General features: G+C 46.2%; 1 protein-coding gene across 1 annotated transcript in view; it reads left to right on the forward strand.

The window, feature by feature from the left end:
* The window catches only part of NOX4 (NADPH oxidase 4), a 1,243,038-nt gene that overhangs the window by 278,323 nt on the left and 945,666 nt on the right, over nucleotides 1-19,049 (forward strand). The window contains exons 7-8 of the mRNA XM_069639431.1: nucleotides 11,078-11,150; nucleotides 17,867-17,947. Of these exons, the coding sequence (XP_069495532.1) occupies nucleotides 11,078-11,150; nucleotides 17,867-17,947 (154 nt within the window). The remainder of the gene's footprint in view (nucleotides 1-11,077; nucleotides 11,151-17,866; nucleotides 17,948-19,049) is intronic.

Genomic DNA, 19,049 nt, shown 5'->3' on the forward strand with positions numbered 1-19,049 from the left:
AGTCTAGTCTATGTGTCACTTCCTGTCTGTGGACTTCTCTTCTTTTCCTGCTCTTCAGCAGGTAAGTGTACCTTTTTCTTAGCTCAATACAAAATGTGGTATTACAGCCTAAAAATTGGGGAAATGAATTAAGGAACTGAAATGTTATTCTGGGGAAATGTATATTAGCGAGAAAGAGCACTAGTGAGACACTAGGAACATAATAGCTAATAGTTGACAGCGCTAGCACATTCTCAAGGAAAGGGGCGTGAGCGCAACAGCGCTCCACGTTCGATTCCCTTTTCGGATCAGGAGGATAATAACAATGTACAACGAGCGGTAAGGATGGCGGGAAGGAAACGGTCCCTGTGTCGCATACCCGATATGACCGGGTATGCGACACAAACACTCTTGACCCCCCACCCTGTGAGGGTGGAGCCAGGGATGCACTTCTAACCACAGCTGGAAGCAATAGAGAAACAGAGAAAGATTTGGAGAAACCCCGTGGAGGTAAGAGTGCCCGAAAAGAGAAACATGTGGAGGATGAGCATAAGGAAATAGCAGATATGTTTGAGCCGGAAGACATTAGAAACCCCAGGTCTTCGGACTGGTAACCCTCACCCAGAGTGGCAAAGTATACGGCATTAAGGCTCAGGAAGACGCTGGACAAAGACGTAAGGCACCACATGATAGAAGATAGTAGAATGTCCTCGACCAGACTTACCAGGCAAGGTAGCAAAGACGCCCGAACTGGATCCTAAAATGCTAGCGTTTGTTACTAAAACAGCCAAAGATCCACGCAAAGACATGGACAGGTCCTGGAGGAGCTGTCTAGATAAAGTACTGGACCTCAAAGGTCCATTAGCTAAGATATTGGACACCGACGAAGAAGCGGTCCCGGAAGCATTGGCAAATTGGGCACAGAGAGCGGCATTCTTACTGGGAAATTCGAATTGCGCCATTTCATCAGAAAGTTGAGGAGTGCTCCCACTAAATATGGACACAAAGCTAGGAGACCTTGCGACCTACGATGCAGGAGAAGCAGCACAGGGCCTCCTGTTCGGAGAGACTTTCGGCAGAAAAATGGGGATATTTGTGGGGACCTACACGTCCCTTGAGAAAGCCCAAGCCTCGATCCGGAAAATATTCCCAAGAAGAGTTTTTGCTGTGACCAGCATCTATCGAGGTCGAGCCGCCTCTTTCAAGGAGGTAGAATACCACACAACAATAGAGCCCATTACTGGGAAAGCAAGCAGCATGACTCAAATTCTTTCCCAGCAGAGGGCAGTTCCCATGAGGCTGCTGAGGCAGAGGTCCAGGACGAGGCCAAGTTTCCGCCACAGGTGAGAAATTGCATTTCGGGGGGACGCAACAGTAATGGCCGAGCTGGCACACGCTTACAAGCGATGCATGGGTATTGCAGACAGCCAGGGGCTGCACTTAGAGTTTGTGCAAGAGCCGGTGCAAGACACCAGACCATGCATGATAAACAATCAGAGAGAGAGCTTGCACCAGGAACAGAGACAGCTTGAACAAAAGGGAGCCACAAAGCACTGCAAGTCAGGCCAAGGTTCATAAATAATATGTTTTTAGTGCACAGGAAAGAGAAATTACGATCTGCCATAAACTTGAAGGAATTGTACAGCTGGATTTTATACCGCCATTTCAAAATGGAGGGAACACATCAGCTGAGAGATACCTTAAGAGAAGGAGATTAGTTGCAGAACAAGAAGTACAAGCCGAATTTTGACCATTCCTTTCAGCTGGGATGGACAGTTCTGGCAATTCAAAATGATGCTCTTCGGACTAGCTTTGGCGCCATGGGCGTTCATCAAGCTCATGAAACCAGTAGCAGCATCGATCAGGGAGAAAGGGATCCCGATGATCATATACTTAGAGGACATGCTGCTGCTAGCCAAAGATCTGGGACTCTAATGTACCAGGCAGCATGGGTGAAGGAGCTCCTCTCCTCGCTGGGGTTCCTGGTGAATTAGGATAAATCAGACATGACCCCAGCAAAGAGACTGGACTTCCTAGGCTTTGTGCTAGACACCAAAAAAAGCGACGTTAGAATTGCCAGCCAGGAAGATCCGGGACATCAAAAAAGAAATCAGAGCTTGTCTGAGCTAGCAAACAGTATCCCCCAGCATCTTGGCAAGGATAGTGAGACTGCTAGGATCATCCATCCAGGCCATATTTCCAGGACCCTTGCATTATCAAGCCCTACAGAGACTAAAGATCAGACATCTACAACAGGGACTAAGATACCACCAATTGGTGCCCCTAGATCGTGATTCTGTCACAGAACCAGAGTGGTGGTTGAAGAATATCGACACCTGGAATGGGTGGGCCATATTTGGAGACCGACCCGACCTGAGTAGTAGAATCAGATGCCAGCAGGATAGGTGGGGAGCGAGGTGCGGCTCACTAGAGACAGGAGGGAAATGGAGCACAGAAGAATTACAGCTCCACATAAACTGCTTAGAGCTACCAGCTGGATCCTTTGCGGTCAGAGCATTTACGAAGGGGAGAGTCAGTTCCTGCGTCCTGCTCAAGATGGACAACATATCCGCAGTCAGGTACATCAATCACCTGGGAGGAACCAAGACCAAACTCCTAGCGGATCTGGCGAAGGACTTCTGGCATTTTTGCCTGTGGTCAGGGACCTCAGTCACAGCAGAATACCTGCCAGGGACGCTTAACATAGTAGCAGACTGGTACTCCCGGTGCCTGTTGGATTCCAGTGTTTGGAAATTGAGCGTATAGATATTCCAGCAACTGGACTAGTTTTGGGGGCTTCAGTGCACACCGATCTGTTTGCGTCACGACTGAACGCGCAGACGAACAGCTATTTCATCTGGAGGATAGAACCCTCCGCGCATGGAACAGACCCATTCCTGCAAGATTGGAGGGGGAGTCTACATTACGCCTTTCCCCCCTTCATGATGTTGAGTAGGGTGTTATCGAAATGCCAGCGAGAGAGTGTGGACGTGGTTTTGATAACTCTGATGTGGAAATCACAAGTATGGTTTCTGACCCTGGTGGAACTGTCCGTGGACTTCCTGCGGATCCTCCCGGATGAGGAACACTTGCTCACAGGACCCAGCTGGGTTGTTTCATCCTCTGAGAGTGAAAGGGACTCTCCCGCAATCTAGCGTGCAGGATATCAGGAGACCCTGGGCGCTGCCAGGCATTTTGGCACAGGCTGCCAGGCTCATCCCAGAATTGTGGGCACCATCCACAAGGAGGAGCTACGACACTGCGTGGAACAAATGGTCGATCTGGGGCAGAGGGAAAAATGTTAATCCCATTTCAGCACCTTTAGTAGCAATTCTTAACTTTCTAGCCCACCTATTACAAGGTGGTAAAGCCTTCAGAACCATCAGAGTTTACAGGTCAGCAATATCTGCTGGACACTTACCCATAGAGGGAGCCCTGGTGGGAGAACACCCATCAGTAGTAAGGCTCATAAAAGGAGCACAATTTAAGGTGCACCCAGAGCCAAGATATTTGCAATTATGAGAAACAATTGTCACGGAAGCTAGCCATGCTGTTATGTCTAATATCATGCAGAAGAGTGGTGGACATCAGGGAGTTAGAGGTGAACAGGAAGACCGTGGGGCCGGAAGGAGTGACATTTACACTAGCTAAAAGGACAAAGACGAGCTCCACGTCTATATCTTACCCCTATCTGCTGAGTAACCCGAGATTGTGTGTAGTGGCATGTATCAGGCAATACGAGGATAGAACAGCAGAGTTTAGACCAGCCGATACCACGCAATTGCAGATAGCACAAGCAGTAGCAATGGCCACGATAGCCAGATGGGTGCGAAAAGTGATGCAACTAGTAGGCATCGATTTGCAGAAATTTGGGACTCATTCTGTGAGAGGAGCTATGGCATCAAAAGCGTTCTCACGAGGTGTAACACTGGAAGATATTATGCAAGCGGCAGACTGGGCCAGCGATATCACATTTAAGACATTATACTTCAAGCCAATTCAAGGGATGGCAACAACTGTTATGGGAAGCTTTCAACAAGCATAATGCGCGCCTCCAGTCTTGACAAAGAATGAAGATTACCCCTGCTTACTGTGCAGGGAGTCTTGATTCTATTAAAGACTAGAAGGCAAGCATTTATTTCCCACCCTATGCATGTACTGTAAGAATCATAAATAAACGCATGTATGAGTAGAGTAACAGTACATTGCCTCCACCCTGACAATATCTCTTGGATGTCCCATAGGAGATTACCAGAAAGGTAATTGAGCAGCAGGACGAGGAACCAGCACTCCCTAGAGAGCGCAAGGAAGTGCAGCCGAGATGCAGCGAGTTCAAGGCAGTTGAAAGCCAGAAGTTTGGGTTGAGACTTTCGTTAAACAAAGTTACAGCAAAGGTGCAGTTCAGGTCATCCAAGGAAGAGGAGTTCACAGACAGGAAGTGGCACATAGACTGGACTAGCACTGTCAAGGAGTACAGAGACAGTGGGAAATGTAGTTTGTGAAAAAGAAAAAAGGAAAAATAAGTAGTGGAAGACATTTTTCAGCTTTTTTCAGTTATATTGTTGAAACTTCTGAAGAATGATATTAAAGAAGTTGAAGCCTAATGCTCGCCGACTAGACCTGAATAGAACCAAGACTCCCTGCGCAGTAAGCAGGGAAATCTTCATTCTGTTCCATTGGTCGTCCCTTACTCATTGTGTCACAAACTCCTTCATGGTCCCATTTTTTACGGCCCGAAGCAATTACTCCCCTAACTCCTCCTGGTAGTCTATTTTTTTGCCTTAGTGATCTGTTCTTAGTTTTTCCTAGCTACTCACAGTGGTTCTAATCCCTCAGTGGTAACCTTAGTGATCTGTTCTTAGTTTTTCCTAGCTACTCACAGTGGTGCTAATCCCTCAGTGGTAACCTTAGTGATCTGTTCTTAGTTTTTCCTAGCTGCTCACAGTGGTGCTACTTCCTCAGTGGTAACCTTAGTGATCTGTTCTTAGTTTTTCCTAGCTGCTCACAGTGGTGCTAATCCCTCAGTGGTAAACTTAGTGATCTGTTCTTAGTTTTTCCTAGCTACTCACAGTGGTGCTAATCCCTCAGTGGTAACCTTAGTGATCTGTTCTTAGTTTTTCCTAGCTACTCACAGTGGCGCTAATCCCTCAGTGGTAACCTTAGTGATCTGTTCTTAGTTTTTCCTAGCTACTCACAGTGGCGCTAATCCCTCAGTGGTAACCTTAGTGATCTGTTCTTAGTTTTTCCTAGCTACTCACAGTGGCGCTAATCCCTCAGTGGTAACCTTAGTGATCTGTTCTTAGTTTTTCCTAGCTACTCACAGTGGCGCTAATCCCTCAGTGGTAACCTTAGTGATCTGTTCTTAGTTTTTCCTAGCTACTCACAGTGGCGCTAATCCCTCAGTGGTAACCTTAGTGATCTGTTCTTAGTTTTTCCTAGCTACTCACAGTGGTGCTAATCCCTCAGTGGTAACCTTAGTGATCTGTTCTTAGTTTTTCCTAGCTACTCACAGTGGTGCTAATCCCTCAGTGGTAACCTTAGTGATCTGTTCTTAGTTTTTCCTAGCTACTCACAGTGGTGCTAATCCCTCAGTGGTAACCTTAGTGATCTGTTCTTAGTTTTTCCTAGCTACTCACAGTGGTGCTAATCCCTCAGTGGTAACCTTAATGATCTGTTCTTAGTTTTTCCTAGCTACTCACAGTGGTGCTAATCCCTCAGTGGTAACCTTAGTGATCTGTTCTTAGTTTTTCCTAGCTACTCACAGTGGTGCTAATCCCTCAGTGGTAACCTTAGTGATCTGTTCTTAGTTTTTCCTAGCTACTCACAGTGGTGCTAATCCCTCAGTGGTAACCTTAGTGATCTGTTCTTAGTTTTTCCTAGCTGCTCACAGTGGTGCTAATCCCTCAGTGGTAACCTTAATGATCTGTTCTTAGTTTTTCCTAGCTACTCACAGTGGTGCTAATCCCTCAGTGGTAACCTTAGTGATCTGTTCTTAGTTTTTCCTAGCTACTCACAGTGGTGCTAATCCCTCAGTGGTAACCTTAGTGATCTGTTCTTAGTTTTTCCTAGCTACTCACAGTGGTGCTAATTCCTCAGTGGTAACCAGCGTGGCTTGTCAGATATTATAATATGATTGATCTTAACAGAACCCCCCGACCCCCCAAGAGTTGACGTTTGCCCACCTGCAGAAGGAGGCTGTTGAGAGCCCCATGCAGCTAGGAGGCGTGGCACATTTTGCAGTATGTTTTGCGTTCCTTATGTTCTATTACTGCTCAGTGAATTACTTGATTGTATACCTCACATCTCTCTTCTGCTACAGTATGCTCACTCTCCCTTATGACACCTCCATTCTCTCTCTCTCTGCCCCCCGCCCCTCTGTTACTTCCTCTAATGTGTTCTGCTATGTGGTGATGCGCTAAAACATTAACAGAGGCTCCCCAAGAATCCCCACTGTGTGAGAAGGAGGCGGAGAAGGAAGCGCTGGACTACTCCATGAAGTAGGAGGGCCACCCGCGCTGGACTACTCCATGAAGTGGGAGGGCCACCCACCCAAACTTTTGAGGGGACATAAGGTGTTACTTTGCTGCTAGTGCTCCTGACACACAGTAGCCACTATGCTTTAGATATTCTCTAAGCTGGACGTTCACAGAAGGCTTTTGCAATATCTTGTCTGTATAGTGCATCACATCAGAGACCATGTCGACATTCAGTTGTAGAGCAAGGTGGGGGTGTCTGCTCCTACCTTTGAACTAGAAATTGTAAATGAGCATCAGCAGGGTTTGGGCCCTCACCCATGTACCCCATTTTGTCCTCACTCGCCCCCTTCCTTGAACTTCTTGCCTTCTCCTCCCCCATAGCCACCCTTTCACTCCCACCATCTCCTTTCCCACATCAGTGCCAATCCCGTCGCTTCATATGGCAATAGTGACTTGCATCCCCTTTTCCCATTTGATGTCTGTCTGCCATTTTGCCATGTTGCCATTCCGTGGCTTAGAGAAAGAAGGGTGTTCCTCCCCTGTTACCTGATTATACACTAGAAACTATTTCAGCAGAGGATGAGAATGAATACATTTGAGCACAGCCTGGGCAATATGGTATGCAGACTGTTTATACATGTTATCAATATAGTAAACGTTGATGGGTCTAACAACAAGGCAACTACCTTTTCTACCGAGGGCCACGCTCCTCGTCTTTCTGCTTGCAATGTTCAAGGGTAACGTCACCCAGCTGTGTAGGAAAAAATTGATCCAGACGCAAAGGCAGTTGCCCCCCCTTTAAGACCCAAAGACCAGTTGCAGCTGTCAGCCTTACTCATACCATGCCCACCACTCCCCCATTTGGCCCCTGACACCAGTGGCAGCCTTCAACTCTTCCCCATGTGCCACTCCCACCTCTCCCCGCACCAGGCTTCCCCGCACCCTTTGAGTACCAGCTCTAAAGGCAGCGCCTAACCCTCCTTTACCTTCCTCTTCTTCAGTTACACTTTATAGAAAACGTTTCAACGTTTTGAAGAGAAGCTGGAGTTAGCGTGGGCTGGGTGAGGTGGAGTGGGTAAGTGTGGTAAAGTAGAGTGGCATGAGGAAGAGTAGAGTGCACAGGGTGAGGAAGATTGAGGTGGCCAGAGTGAAATAGAGGAAAGCAAGGTATAGCGGAATCAGGCAGAATTACTGAGTGGGGTGAGGTAGAATGGAGGAGTTGAATGAGGAAGCAGGGTAAGGAGGAGTGGGTGATTGTCCTGAGTGTGTAGATGTAGAGTTCAGTGAGTTGGGTGCTGCAGAGTGAAGTGAGGTAGATAGGGGAGAGCAGGCGAGGTAGATTGGGGCCAGGCAGAGTGTAGAAAGTGGATGAGGTAGAGTTCAGTGTGCTAGGGTGGGGAGAGCAGGGTGAAGTAGAGTAGGTGAGCAGGGTGTGGTACAGTGGGGTGAGCTGGAGTGCGTGAGTCATATAGTGGGCTTTCCTCCTGAAGGTGTTTTGGCACCCTCTCCCATCTTTCTCTACTTTACAACCCATCCCTCCCAAAGCTTGAGCATTGTCTGTGTCCATCAGAAGATATTTTAATGGGAGCGCAACTTCCAAGTATGACTTAGCTCTATGGAAGCGCATAAACCGTGGGACTCTTTCTTTCAGACATGTGGCTCCAGCTTACTTACAAAGCAGCACTACAGTTGGGCTCAGAGGCCCTCTGCCATGCAAGGAAAGTGCTGTGAGACCATTCACGAGTTAATGAAGCAATAGAACCTGAGGAGGGGGGAGGCATTACCGGTCAGGTAATGTCCTTGGTGTGATAGTTACAAGCCCGAAGGTTCTATTGCTATTAGTACCCCAACATGTCATTCTGGGGCGCTAAAAGACTTTTTCTCAAGCTGAGAAACAGCATTGAACCCGTTTCTCGACCTGAAAAAAAAAAGTAAAATAAATGCCCGCCAGGGATGGGGGGGGGAAGAGACTGCATGTTGTCCCTTCTACTTTTCCAATGTGGCCATTGAAATGAACGGAAAAAAATAAACAAAGAAAATGGCCACCATGGAAAGGGAGAAGGGACTACATGTAGTCCCTTCTCCCGTTCCATGGCGGCTTGCGCGCAAGCGATGCTCCGGAAACTGCCCTGTTCCCGGTGCCAGCAAGGGACAACGCAGCAGAAGGTAAGTGGGGAGGGGAAGGGGGCACCTTAAATATGAGGAAAAGTGAGGTGGGGTGGGGTGGGGACAAGGGGGCGCAGGGGGTACACTTACGTGATTCCCGGTGAGGGAAGTTAGCAGCCTCTGGCTACGAGGAGGCTTGGAGCAGAGTCTTTCCCTGTGTGGTAAGGACCCCGTTCCAAGCCTCCTCATTGGCTGGGAGGCCGCCATACCCACCTGGCCGGGTACTAATCTGCTTTCATTGGGTTTTAGAGACACAGCAGAGGCAGAGAAGATGATGCATTCCTCAGTTGTGATGTCACAGTAGTGGAACTCGGTTAATGTTTTCCACTGTGGTGAAGTGACATTGTAGGACAGAGCATTTAGAAAAAGTAATTGTTAGCAATAAGCTATTCACTACAATAAGAATTATACAAAGGTAGCTATCAATGAGAGGGAATGCTTTCCACTGAGGGATTACCAATGACTTTACAGGCAGTGTGAAGAATGCTTGAGCTGTCTATGACATCACCTGGAACCCTGACCTGAAAAATAACCAACTGGTAATGCATACTGGTCATCAACTTCGCAGAGCTATGAAGCTGTAGGATTCCAGGAGGGAGAAGCTCATTGAGCACTGTCGTTATATTTTCATATTCATACCTGTAGTTTTGCTTTCACGATATCAATTCAGGGCTACAAGTCTCAGAATGCAAAGCAAAAAACAAGAGAAGATTAATTATAAATGTGTGACATGGGTACATTTGGGCGCTGTGATTCTATATTGTATAAGCTGTTGAAGTTCCCGCTGTAAACTGTAAAAATGATACTCTTTGGCTTATAGTTGGCGCTTTAGCCACAACCAAAGCAAGAAAGTTTGTTATGGTTCAGGGTAAATGACAAATGTGTTTTAATATACATCCTCCTTAGTGATGTCATTTTTTCTACATTTTGTGTGTCACTGGCATTGTTATTTGCTGAAAGCTGAACGTTGTGTGTGCCTTAATTGCAATTGGTTGTTTCTGCTGTCAATTTAATGGGAACTGATACAGAGAAGACAGGTGGATACTCGTGAATAAAACACTAGTCTCTGACATTAGAGCAGACTACACTTTGCATGTTCGAATCCTGTGGCAGGACCAAACCTTTCATCTTTACAAGGCTGAAAAAAATGGAATACCAAAAATGGTATGTTGATAAAATGTGTCATTGCAGTGCTGAGAAGCAGGATGCATCCTGCATGAACTGCTATGTAAGCACACACACTTTAATTATTGTAGATGTCCCAGGCTTGACAGAACAGTGGTTCTTTTTCTCTGCTTTTTAAAAAAAATATGTGCCTGTTTTGTGCTCCGTTTTTTAATGATTGTGACAATTGTCTATTTTAATGAGACAAGCTTCTGTTACTGAGCCGGTTCAAGAAGAGGTAGGGTGTCTAGGTGATGGTGTCCATCAGAAACCACGTTTCAGTCCAAGAACAGTGTATAGATGGAGAGGTGTTATTTTGCATCAATTGAACTACACATTTTAATAAAAAATTAAAGGACCCCAACTTCCGCACCACTACCACCCCATCCCCAAACACCCCTACCGCTCTCTCCACCCCATCCCCAAACACCCCTACCGCTCTCTCCACCCCATCGAAGTAATTGTGTCGAAGTAAATTACCACGTTGTAATTTACTTCGACAAATGAATGGGACATTCTTTGATGACAATAAACAACCTGGTCTACATTCAGCTGCACAAGTGGTGCAAGAGTGTCTGTGCTGTGTACCTGCTGAATTCGCCTGCCCGCGATTGGGCAGTTGCGTGTCTCTCAAGCTTTTGAGCTGCAGGTGAAATCGGGCGATTTTGCTTTTGACGAGTGATGCCCCTTTGAAATCAATAGACGGGCACAGCTGACTCCACGGTGGGTGACACCGGCCAGAGGTGTGTGAGCTGGCAGGTATGCATTTAGCTGTTGTGTCCAGTAGCTTTCAGTCGAATGCAGCAGCCCCGTATTCATCCAAGACGCAGCTGCGTCTATTTTGTTAAGTTGATCTTTAGTGGGTTTACCGTATTTTACGTGATGCCACCGCACCATGAATTGGGGTTAAAGTAGTAATGGCAAAACATGCCTCCCGCCACCGGCGAGAGGTGGACGGGCCTGCATGGAGCAGCGCTGTTCTACTAGTACAGGTATGGAAATTCACTAGGCCAAAAGTGTCTATACGAATACATTGCTGTTTGTTTTACGGTGCTGTGGGGGAGTTGGGAAATCGAGGAGAGGTTCCGTTGCGCACATCACCATGGTGATATAGCCGTTTCCAAGATGTTATTTCAGATAAAATATCGCATGAAGCACGAGGGCCTGTCACTGAAGAACATACTGATGTGAATACCGAATGAAGGCTCTCCTGCGTGCGGACGTGACTATGCTATGGTGCGGTAGGGCATTGGCTAGCTGACTCTAAATTGCTTTACCTTTCTGTTCTATAGTGCCCGGGGTGACGGGAGTCCTCATGGCGCTGGTGCTTTTCCTGATGTGCACGGCTTCAACATCTGCCATCAGGTAAGGCTCTGATTGTGATGCCACACGGTGCAGGAAGCGGCCGGCCACCGCTGGAAGTCTCTGCGTGTGGTGTGTGATAAACGTAAAAATAAACGGCCACCTCCCCGTTTACTGCACTTGAAGTTTATCAAAGCAGGCACGCGCTGACATGTATTCTGCATGTTCATTTACCTGGGCAACTCTACGTTGACATGTGTACATGGTGGTCTGAATATGACTGCTAGTCATCAGGTGTAGGGTCTTGCAGCGTGCCCTCTCTCTGTATACATCTCCTTCTTGACTTGCATGTTTTTGTGTGTGTGTTGTTGGGGTTGGGGGTGCCAACAAGATTCAAAGTAGGCCAATATATCTCCTCCATCAGACGCCAACATAAATGGTTGTCTACTAATAATAAAATTCAGCTAAAGATGCTATCTCTGACCCATAAAGGCCTTAATAACTCTGCCCCCAGTTACCTGATGGACAAACTGCCCAGGAGAATTTCCCTCAGACCTACCAGAGCTGCCTGGCTATACCCAGATACAGGCTCACCACGATCAGTGGTGGAAATAGCTTCCCAGTTAAGGCTGCTAAAATCTGGAACCTACTGCCACAAGACCTGAGAGCAGACCAACCCTACCTACACTTCAGAAAAAATGCAATTCTACATCTCATATCTACTGACCTCTAGCCGACCCGAGTCACCCACTACCTAATGTAATTATTTAGCGCAATATCTGGCAAACTGCACTTTGTATATTGTATTTCTTGTATATATGTGAGATCTATATTTGTCCACTGTATATTGTACATTGTGTTATTCTGCAACTATGTAACTATGTAGGCCTTGTATCTTCTTATACTGCGCCCTGCCACCTACGGGTCTGGAGCGCATATCATACTTTCTACTTTTTTTCACCCATCTCTGCCTCCCCATTCTCCCTTCCCTCTTCCTTGCCCCTTCACTTTACCCCATCCTCCTCTTCTATTCCTCCACATCATCAGTCCCCCTCCTCTCCTTTGCTTCCTTACTGCCTACTCTTTCTGCCTCTTCCTCTTGTCTTCTCTCTTCTTACCCACTTTTATTTCCCTTGTCTCCTTTCCACTTCTCTTGTCCTCCCCTTCTGTCTTTCCCCTTCTCTTTCGTTGTCCTCTTTGTTTTCTTTCTTTCCATTTGCTTGCATCCTTTGCAGTCTTTCATTGTTCTTCCTCCTTCCTTTTCCTCCAATCTCACCCTCCTTTTTTTCTCTTCTCTCTTCCTTTTCATCTGCCCTCCCCCTACACCAACACCTCTCACCAATGCACTGGCTGCGAGACTTTGCAACGACAAGCAGGAGGTCACCTGTTACCCAGCCTCCAGATTTAACTAAAAAGCCTGCCTCAGCACTACCTACTTGTCCTTTGCACTCTCTCCTTGTGTCCTTTCTCCCCGTTTTCTCTTCCTTCCTCCTCTCGCCCATCCACTCTGCACCTTTCCCTTCTCCTGCTTCCTTTCCCTTCTTTCTCCTATCTCCTTTGAAAGCTATCTTAAAATCTCTCGTCTTTCCTCCTCCCCCCCATTTTCCCCTTCTCTGCTGTTTTTCCTTCTCCCTTCCTTTGTATTCCCTTTCCGCCCCTACTGTTCTCTACCTCTTCTTTATGGCACTTCATTTGCCTCCTCATACTTCTTTTATCCCCTTCCACTTCTCTTCGATCCTACCTGCCTTTCCCTTCGCCCCATCTCTCCTTCTTTCGGTTCCATTATTTCCTTTGCCTCCTCTCTTCCAGTCCATTCTTTTGTTTTCTTCCCCACACCTCCAGTTAGGTTTCTTTTTGCCTTCTGTTCCCTTTCCATATTCTTTCTTGCATCACCACCTTGCTACCTTCCTGTTCTTTCTTCCTTGCCTCCTTTATTTTGCTTACCCTCTTCTCTGATCCTCTCCATCCCCTTCCGTGCTCACCTCTTTCTTTTTATTCTCACCCTTTAGACCACCCCTGTGCATTTTTACATGCTCTTCTTTAGGCCATGCCCATGAAGCCTTAGACCACGCCCATCAGGCAAGCCGCCCCCTGCCCACACCCCCCGCCCCTGAATTTCCTACGCCACTTAAAAGGCTGCCTGTAGGTTGCACGCATAGCCAGGCAGCCTGTTGCCCCACTTCTGATACTGACGCTTTCTCAGTTAGATGGCCATTGGTTTATTCTTCTGTTAACTACAACGCAGGCCGCCATGCACTATGCCATAGCACGCACATGTGCATCAGGATGGGAGGTTGTCAGGGGGAGGGCAAAGTGACTGATTGCCGAGCATGCATGGGGCATGTGTGTCCATTATCATTCCTTTGAATGCTCCCCATTCTCTTCTTGCTTTATCACCGAATTGTCTTTGCGGGTGCAGCCTCCCATGGTTGGCGTAGCTTTCTTGTGCCCATGTACAACTCATTTGTGTGATGCAGCCTCATTTGCCATGACAACCTCATGTGCTTAGGCACTGCAATACAATACCTGTTTTGCCATTATGCACATCACCTACCATACTAAATTGGCCCCGCATAACTATATTTCCAGGAATAATTTATCCCACTTACCCTCACTTTACTGGATCTCTCAGAATGCAGACTACGTCACTCGGCAGTTAACCATACATCTCATAATGCATGTTATTTAGTGAAAATGCACCCACATAAATGCATCTCAGAATTCACTCTTCTTCACTCTGTGAATAATTCCAATTATAGATGTCCCAGAATGCACTATTTCTCACTTAGTTCAGCTGGTTCCACTGTGGTACAAGTCCTGGAATGCACCCAACCTGTTAATGTACACCGGACTACATGTCCCAAAATGTTACCCATTAGAGTTAACCACAGAGCAACACGTGGCAGAGTGCACAGTGCCTCGCTCACTAAAAAGGTCTAACCAAAAAGGGCCACATAAAGCAGAGACATCTCACGGTACAGAGGCTTCAACAGCACCTCATTCCTCAGTATGCACGCTGCCTCACTTGATAATGAAAGGTAAGTGCGCTTACATAGAGCATTATACAGAGTAGTGTGGGGTGCATTTAAAGGCCCCAAACAGAAGTCCCTTTCACATGAATAGCAAGATTTTAAACACTGAAACAGAAACAGCCTGGCATTTGTTGTTGTTTTTCAAGTAAAAGTAAAGAGCCATGTGGAAAGGGGCCTATCTGTCATTACCAATGGACAAGCAGCATTTTAATTTAAAAAAGAAGGAGGAATCAAAGATACCTGTCACATGGAAAACAGGATATTTACACATTGAAAACAAAAACGCCCTGCACAGGTGTGTGCAAATAAAAATGGTTTTAAAAAGTAAAAGTGAATAAAATGTCAGTAAAACAAAACATGTTGTGCGGGTTGACCAAAAGCAATGTATATTATGTTTCACCTACAAAACTCCAGTGACATTTGAAGAGCCACTTTGTCTTCATGTAAAATGTCAGCCCAAGACAGACCCTTTTGCTGGCTGTGGGTAAAACTTCCCAAGGACATCTCCCACTTCCAGCCTGGATATCACATCTCCATCTAATGACCAACCGCAATAAAATGTCTTACTAAAGGTGTCGAAATTCTGTGTTCTCCAGACCTGCTGGCTCTGAAAGCATTGACTACAAGAAAAACGTACCCTTGGCTGGAACATGATTAATGTGTGTGAAAATGAGGGCACCCACTTTAAAGAGCAAGCTTCCAGCACAAAGAAGACTGGTAAAAACAAAACTCTGGGCACAGGCTGACCCAGTGAAAACAAATGGCCAGAAGGCAGGAGTCAGGGCCATTTGTCCCACATAAAGATTCACAATTAATTTAAAAGGACTATTATCATTTAGGCCTTTTTCTCAGCAACCATAAGGCGGATTGATATCATTTTTGTACTATTTTTTATGTCATTTCCAGGCAATTTTGGAGATATCAAATTCATCTGCCTGTGACTCTAGGAACTCCAATGGCCAGTTAAACAATGTTCCTGGTTTTTCTGAACATGCTCCAAATATGAGAGTTGGTGAGCAGGTGGAAACTTAAATTAGGGATATGCTTAATAACGTACATATTCATAAGTGTTGTGCTTCTCACGGAAAAGGCAGACAGGTGCCACATTGCTGTTCTATATGGTACGGATTTGGTTGTCGGCTTATCTAATTCTCATTAATAACTGAATCCGAAAATATTTTTAGTTTGGGAGTTGCATGTAAAATTATGAAGTTGTGATACATAACTAGTTTCTGCCAAAAAGTTGAAAGAACAAAGAGCGATTACAAATGGGAGTTGCTGCAGACCCCTAAACCAATCCTAACTTGGAGGCTCGGTTTGGGAGGAAAGAGAATGGTAACTGTCCAATCCTAGTACCAGGGATTATTACCGGGTACTTCCACAAGATTGTAAAATTGGTGGTGTCATCACTGCTATGTAAAGGGTACTGCACTAGAACAGGAGACAGAATGAAACAAAGGAGAGAAGAGAGACAGACAGGTAAGAGACAGAGAGGGCTGCTGAAACTTACCATCTGACAGCTGGAAGTCTACACCTGAGGAGATTGCTGAGAGTAAATCTGGGTGGGGCTGTCTATCTCTAGGAAGGCCTCAAAGCTGACTGGGTCCTGTGGTGGAGAGCAGGAGGCCATCTTTGAGAGTGGAGTGACCAAACCCCTGCCCTCCCTTTCCAGAGTGTCCTGAGATGCAGCTGGCTTTCCAGAACCTTAAACTGAGGCTTGCTATGTAAGTAGAACTGAGCCCTGGGAAACCCAAAGTGGGGGAGTCTGCTTGCCTTGAATCCTTTCCCTTTATAGTGGGCAGGTTATCGGGGGGCAAAACCATGTAGATCCTTAGCCTATTTAACTAAAAATATTAATTGAATTAATTCCCCATTTGGCAGAACCCTACGGGGTGAATGTAGTTAAAATTCGAAATTAACAAAGCTCACTTCCCACTGTGTGCTGAAAACTATAGCCTGTAAATGAATTGGGTAATCCTTTTTATCCAGCTGAACGTGACTTCCTTAAGGGAGAGGGGTGTCTTTGTTCTTATTTTTATCCAGCTTCTCCAACACTGGCCTTTCATTAAGGGGGATCTGAAATCCAGATTTCCCCAAAGCATTCCAATTTTTCTGTCCGACTTCCCAACATAGACCAAAGCAAGGTGGGGGTCCTAAAAAACAAACTGATAAATCCCCCTATGTTTATTTTAAATCAAAAGTGTGGGTGTATTCATAAATACCAATCTTGAAATCCTACTGCTAGCCTTTTAAGCCAGCAGGAACAAATCAAAATTGCACAACATCACATGACAAATGCCTTTGCTATTCATCAGTGTAATTATTTTGTCAAGTGAAATTTGCAGAATGTGAAGAATTGTGATTGTGTCCTTTCCAACTCACTTTAGTGATTTATGCTGAGAGAAGTTGATTGTCTTGTGCCACGGATAAAGTGGTTTTTGAAATTTTCATGCTCATTTCTTTTACTTTTAATTTAAATAAATACCAATATATTTCCCGTGCACTGGCCTGGTTCTTGGCTCATTGTTAGCTCTGGGGAGAGGGATCCATGGGCAATGATATGTGTCTGAGATAGGGCTAAAAAAAGAATCTGTTAAACAGTTTGTTACATAACCACGTGAGTGGGGAGGGAAGGAACTCCCTGTGTTGAGGGTGGCTTCTCAATAAACCGTTACAGTAGCATCTCTATGTGCAGAAGCCCCCTCCACACACAGGCCCCCCTGTAAGAAATGCACATTGCCTCGCTCAGTACAGAAGCCTTCCACAGTGTGCATGTACTTTGCATCACTGAGCAGAGACGCCTCCACAAACCTCCAAGTCTAAAATCGTGCACAGTCGAGGCAGAGGTCCCTACTGAACTATATGCACAAGAAGGCACTTTATATGCCACTGAGGAGAAACATCTACACAAGACTACATACAGCTCTCTGCACCCTGGCTCAGCGTAGAGGCCTCCCCTGCCACCATTGGTACATATCCCAGGGTTCCTCTGCCTAAAGCAACATAGAGGAACTTCAACAACAATGCGTTCCCTGAAAGACAACTGCCCAGTCCCTACATACGTCCTCACAGCACTAGAAATCCATGAATGCAATGTGCCCTCATCTGCAGTACATGTTCCCAGAATGCACCCTGCATACCACCACCAAGAGCACCACTCACAGCCCCACCATCCCAAAAGACACTCTACCTCATTCAGTAAATAGGCGACCGCAAAAATTCATGCAACAGAATGCACTCTCCCTGAGCATATATCGCTGCCCCCTTGGATAAACCAGTCTGCCTCACTAAATAGTGACACTTCCTCTCCGACCCGACCAGATAACACGTCCAATGTATGCTAACCCACTTAGTTCTGAGTCCCCTGCCAAGACCACAGGTCCCAGAATGCACTCTTCTTTACTCTCTTGGTTGTGTAGTAATCGTACGAACTCATTTCTGCATATCGCTTCTTGTAGGATGCTTTACAATTGTAAGGACTGTACTGTTCAGTTCTACTCTTTGGCAACCATAGAAGGATGAAGGGCTGAGTCGGCCCTGCTGAGCTTCGAGGTTGTGGGTACAGGTTTCTAGGCAGAGGTCAGAGGCAAGCACTTCATTTGCTGTGCTGAGCTATCTCACTATCTGGTACTGAGATGCCACTTCAACAACTCACCAAAGCAGCAGTCATTAGGACACACGATTGTCTCTCCTATTATTGGATGGCACGTCTGAGTTTCATGTTAATGCTGTATAATTTCCTTGCAGGGCTTCCAACTACAACGTTTTCTTCTACACGCACAACCTTTTCTGTGTCTTCTACATGCTGCTAATCGTGCATGTGTCAGGGTAAGTCATAGGTTTCGACTATAGTACCTAAATAGCATGTTAGCCAGTCAAATAAAACCTTAATTGCTTGCCAGTCACTGCTTTTAAAATGTCCATGTCTGGATATGACACTCACCTTTGATAGTCCTTTGTATGTTCCGGAAACACAAACATGGTATTGAATGCATGCATGTATTATTTAATTACAGCGGTAGAGGTACTCTGAGTGAAATGAAATAAATATTCAAATCTTTGAAACTATATATTTCAACAAACACACCATATATGATGTTCAGGCATCAAAAACCATTTTGATCACATGTAATTTGTGGTATGGTGTCTAAGTTTCGGACTTTGGAACAGTAAAACCTAAGTGTATATGCTTGCTTTGTCATGTGGCCACGCTCTGTGCAAGTTTATGCAAAGCATGTTCATCTTTCTGTGCCCCACCTTGTAAAGATGTGCGATGGATCCTGGTATCTGGGATAGCTTGTCAACGGCAAGCCAAACACCATACTGTTCCGTTTATGTTATTTATTGAATATTTATAAGGCACACTATACAGCAAAAAGGTGTTTCCAGGCGCCACAAGACAAAGGGGGGCGGGGCAGGAGAGACAAACAACAATAACAGCCCTACTAGGCCTTGTGAGATTCGGATCATGCAAGTGCAGTAACAAGAAAAGCAGGGGGGGTGGTAAGTGACAGTCAGGGGAGGGGGAAAAATGAAGAGCGGGAGGGGAAGAAGGAAGAAAGTGCCGAGGGGCTAGGAAAATGCTGGGGGAGCCTAGGGGGCAAGTGCCAGGGGCAGACCACCAGCGAAGTGCGAGCGGTGGGTGGACCAGACTCAGGGATGGATGCCCAACCCACCAGGCTGGTCAGAGAAGAGGGCCCAGAAGGGCAGTGCTGATTTGGAGGGAGGGGTGCTGGTAAAGCATGATCAAGGAGGGCCTTGTGCCCTGTAAGACCCATAGGGGACTAGGCCGCCGGTCACAGCAGCAGGTGGGGGCATTTGCAAGGCAGGGCGAGAGAGAAGGAAGTAGAGCAGAGCAAGGTCTTGAGAAGCGTCCAGAACCTAAGGAGGTCTGACTCAAGTCTGAGAGGTGTGGGACTCAAATCTGAGA

Source organism: Ambystoma mexicanum, chromosome 7q, assembly GCF_040938575.1.
Source record: "Ambystoma mexicanum isolate Mex_15411 chromosome 7q, UKY_AmexF1_1, whole genome shotgun sequence".
In the NCBI taxonomy this organism is placed as follows: domain Eukaryota; kingdom Metazoa; phylum Chordata; class Amphibia; order Caudata; family Ambystomatidae; genus Ambystoma; species Ambystoma mexicanum.